This window comes from Eleutherodactylus coqui, chromosome 5, assembly GCF_035609145.1.
Source record: "Eleutherodactylus coqui strain aEleCoq1 chromosome 5, aEleCoq1.hap1, whole genome shotgun sequence".
NCBI lineage: Eukaryota > Metazoa > Chordata > Amphibia > Anura > Eleutherodactylidae > Eleutherodactylus > Eleutherodactylus coqui.
The window spans coordinates 47,870,744-47,875,514 of record NC_089841.1 but is presented as its reverse complement, the minus strand read 5'-3'; the positions used below and the strand labels follow the sequence as shown (position 1 = coordinate 47,875,514).

Below are 4,771 nucleotides of genomic sequence, written 5' to 3'. Positions count from 1 at the left end.
AATCAAGAGGCTTGTTCATATCCATTCAGCGATGACATTTTATTACCCTGCCTATTATACACTTTCCAATATAATCAAAAAACCTGGTACGACGTTATCCATCCTGGCGTATTATCGCCGCGAAGATCAATTCAGAGTAATCACAAACCCTGGCTTGTGACAACATAAAATAGATCTACAGTCCGCAAATTCTTAGCACCCCCCCCCCCACTAAATACAGATTTCGAGGAAATCGTACCATGATCTCCCCCTAGTGGCCAGTTAAGGTTTTTCTATTTTCTCTTTATTTGTAAATTCAGTTTGCAACATTGTAAAACATATTTCTATGCCCCTTGTTACATGTATCATCACATCCTCCTGCTATAGACTCACACTTTGCTCTGGAGCGATGCAGACCCTGCCAACCATCTGCTATGCTCCAAGTAGCATACTAGATAAAATCATGGCATCATAGCTATTCACAAATCTTTTTCTATTGCATCCCTCCCCTTTTTATCCATTGGTGCATAAAAGCAGCACAGTGTGGCTTATTACACTGGAGGCAGCACTTCAGCACTTGGAGAGCTCCTGTCACTTCAGCTCCTTGCACTGATCCTTTCAGCACCCTGGACAGCTCCAGCAGGTACTGCGCATGCTCCAGCTCATGGCTAAGACTTGAATGAGGAGGGTTCAATGTGACATATAAGTTGGAGACATACAAAAGTCATGCAGACTTTCCCCTGGATAGACACCTTTGGCTGGGCACCAGCATCTTATCCACTCCCTCCACTGACTTTGGTGGACTGTGTGCAGCCAAATCCAGCCTCCAAGGAAGGATCTTGCATGGAATGGATGATGACCTTGTTGCAAGCTGGATGCTTTGCATAGTGAACATTTCTCCTTGCCTTTCTACATGGACTAATTGCAGATGAGATTTGCAAAAGCTTCACCTTTGTATCATGGGATGGGTTTAAACTGCTCAGTAGCAGCAGCAATCATGCAGGAAGCAGAGCAGAGCGACCTGCTGGGAATGTTTCCACTTTTCTTCGAGGAGAAGCAACTTAACAGGAGCAACGAGTCCCTGCAAGACTTCTTCAGGGGCTTCAACTTTGAGAAATCAGACATCATCGGAGACAGCTCAGCCATAGTGAGGATCATGATCTCCATAGTCTACTCAGTGGTGTGTGCTCTGGGACTGGTGGGCAATGTCCTGGTGCTCTACCTCATGAAGACCAAGCAAGGATGGAAGAAGTCTTCTATTAACCTCTTCGTAACAAGCCTGGCAGTCACTGATTTCCAGTTTGTACTAACCTTACCCTTCTGGGCAGTGGAAAATGCACTGGACTTCAGCTGGCTGTTTGGCAAAGCCATGTGCAAAATAGTGTCCTATGTGACTGCCATGAACATGTATGCCAGCGTGTTCTTCCTCACTGCCATGAGCGTGGCCAGGTATTACTCAGTGGCGTCAGCACTGAAATCTAAAAGGAGACCTATAGGATGCTCTGCTAAGTGGGTAAGTGTCCTCATCTGGGTCTCGGCCATTGTCGCCTCTTTGCCCAATGCCATTTTCTCTACCACTGCCACTGTCTCCAGTGAGGTCCTCTGCTTGGTCAAGTTTCCAGTCAACCATGGCAATGCTCAGTTCTGGTTGGGGCTCTACCATGCCCAGAAGGTTCTGGTGGGCTTCGTCATCCCTTTGGCTATCATCACTATTTGTTACTTACTGCTGGTTCGCTTTATCAGTGATAGGAATGTAAGTTCCTCCAGCACCAAGAGGATGTCCAAGGTGACCAAGTCAGTGACCATTGTGGTCCTCTCCTTCTTTCTATGTTGGTTGCCCAACCAAGCCTTGACTACCTGGGGGATCTTGATCAAGCTGAATGTGGTCCAGTTTGGCTATGAGTACTTCACCACTCAGGCTTACATTTTCCCCATCACGGTTTGCTTGGCACACTCCAATAGTTGCTTGAACCCTATTCTCTATTGCTTGATGCGCAGGGAATTTCGAAAAGCCTTGAAGAACCTCTTCTGGAGGATGACCTCCCCTTCTCTTACCAACATGAGACCTTTCACTGCCACCACCAAGCCAGAGCAGGATGAGCAAGGGCATGGCATGGTGCCCCTCAACCCCGTGGAGCCTGATGTGATATGTTACCCTCCTGGAGCTGTGATATACAATGGTAGATATGATCTCCTACCCAGCAGTTCCACAGAGCAGCGATATTAACCAACTGGACTCCTTCCTTAGGGTTAAAAGGGTTATCAAAGCTTAGAAAAACACGGCTGCTTTCTTCTAAACAGAGTGCCATCCTTGTCAATAGGGTTGTGTGTGGTATTACAGATCAACTCCATTGAAGTGAATGGGAGCTGAGCTGCAATACCAGACACAACCCAATGACAAAGGGGGGGCGCTGTATTTGGAAGAAACCAGCAATGTTTCTCTAACCCTGGACAACCCCTTTAAGACTTTCCACCAGTTGGATGTATATAAGATCATCAAGAAGTTATTATAGAATCTGCTATTTATATAACATTTAATATAATTTCTATAAGATGCATATAGGCTATGCTTAGGTCCTGCACATTGCTTATGCAGATGTAGCAGAGCTGAGTATGCCATTGTAGCAAAGCTGTCACAACTGGTATCATGATGATTAGGGGCATAACAATACAGTGTGCAGATAACAGTCACTACCGGGTCCTCGGGTCTTAGGGGCCCAAAGGCTCCTCTATCACATATGTCACCAGTATTATGAATGGCGTGGGGTAATTGGGGGCCTGATGTAGATTTTGCATTATATCCTAGAGCTTTCAGTTATACCTGTGATGGCTATGTGTTAACTGTGGTTAGCACGGTGCACAGGAATAAGATATGGTGACAACTTCAGCTCTGCTACATCTGTATCTAAGACGTATTATTTTATTTAAAGCTATTCCAGGACCAGGGACAAGCAGTTACTTAAGATATTGGACTCCTTGTATAAAGTCATTTTTATTCTCCCCTTTTGAATACAGTCTTGGATTTTATATTTTTTGCATACGTGCCAGCATAGGGTTGTGGCAGGCTTAAAAAAGACATTGAGATCACTTATGACTGGAGCTAGTTGCCTCCAGGAATCACTGATTACGTCTTTTAAGACATCACAGAATTGTTTGATCTACAGATGTAGCAGAGCTCAGTATGCTATCCGCCTTTTTCTACTGTGTGATATAGTATTTAACAGAGTTCAGGTACATTATAATGTAATATATAGAGAGTTAGGAAGAACCACACATACCACAGTGATTTGTGCGAGGAAACACACCAAGCTCTGCTACATTGGTATAGAACACAATGATCAAGTGTCAGAAAGTGGAATACAGTTTAATGAAGTGTCAGAAAATTTTTAAAAAAATGCTATTATGCACCAAACACCTGAATCATGATTTTTCCCACAAACGGTTACCATGTTGATCCTTATGTCATGAATAGAGGCAGTAGAGCTGATTATGTTATTTGGCACAGGGCAATATTATTGTTAGATCACAATGTTTTAGAAGCAATTTTACACAGGACTGCATGTAATCCAACTGGATGAAGCCCAATGACACATTCCACTCTGCTACATCTATATACACGCAGGACATTCTGTTTACAGTGTGCACAGCAGGAGAGGTTTCCTCACAAGCTGGGATGAGCAGTGTAAATATTCATTATATGTGCCATCTGCTCAGCCCACACACTGCCTTTTTATGATCCGTTTAACCATATAACAAACCACTTAACAGCGCCGCCTAAGCGGTTGTGGGGATGTCATTCTGACACATTTTCCATCGTCTCCAGAGGTTTTCTAATTATTTAATTTTTGTTTAAATAAAGAAATATTATTTTGTTTATGAAATGCAATGAATTGTCATTTTTCATACAGGGGCATCATTTCTGTGTGTCAGTGTAGTAGAGTTGAGTTTGTCATAGTACTGCAGCAGAGCCAAACATTATTGTTATGTCATAGAGTCTTGTCTGGGGTTTATATAAGGCTGTGGCAAACTTACTGCAAAGGATTTCCAGAATACACAAAGGTAATAAGTAAGTGACCAACTCAGCTCTGCTACATCTCAATCCAATTTAGTATTAGTAGTGGATAATATAAACAATTAGGAATGATGTGTCAAAAGATGGGAAGAATGTGCAGCATTAACACCCTATAACCATGCTATTTTCTCCCAGAAGCAGAATGTGTCACCATTACAGGACCCGCTTTCCTTTCATTTGTTGTCCTTATAGCAGAGCTGAGTTTGTCAATGCACTATAGCAGAATCATTGCACTTGTCATAATGTCTTGTCTGGGGTTTCATCTAAGATTGTGGGCAAACCTACTGCAGAGGCTTTTTAAACAAAGCTAACAAGTAATTGACTCAGTTTGCTCATCGTGATTGGCGAGCGGGTAAAATTGGGCCAATTTTTGCAGAATTGAATTCGGTCAGCTGACCCAGTTTTTGGCAAAAAATGTCTCATCCATAATACATAATGAAGCACGGCAGGGGCGGTGCCTCTTTAGTGAATGTGGTTCAGTGGTTAGTACTGTTGTCTTGCAGTGCTGGGGTCCTAGGTTCAATTCTGAACAAGAACATCTTCATGGAGTCTGAAAAGCCTCATCCAGATGTTGCCTATGGTCAGATTTGAACCTAGAATGCTATCACTGCAACACATCAATGCTAACAACAGAGCTTGTGCTTGTTCTTTCTTCTTCTTTTCATTAGTCATTCTTCTTCTTCCTCCTCCTTCTCCTCTGGATGAGGAGAATAAGAAAAA

The 4,771-nt window shown here is 43.1% G+C and overlaps 1 protein-coding gene across 1 annotated transcript; it reads left to right on the top strand.

Annotated features, from left to right (window-relative positions):
- Window positions 1–735: 735 nt before the first annotated feature.
- Window positions 736–3,799, top strand: RXFP3 (relaxin family peptide receptor 3). Its single transcript, XM_066601833.1, has one exon. It carries the CDS (start codon window positions 908–910, stop codon window positions 2,204–2,206), a length of 1,299 nt encoding a protein of 432 aa, XP_066457930.1. The 5' UTR covers window positions 736–907; the 3' UTR covers window positions 2,207–3,799.
- Window positions 3,800–4,771: the final 972 nt, after the last annotated feature.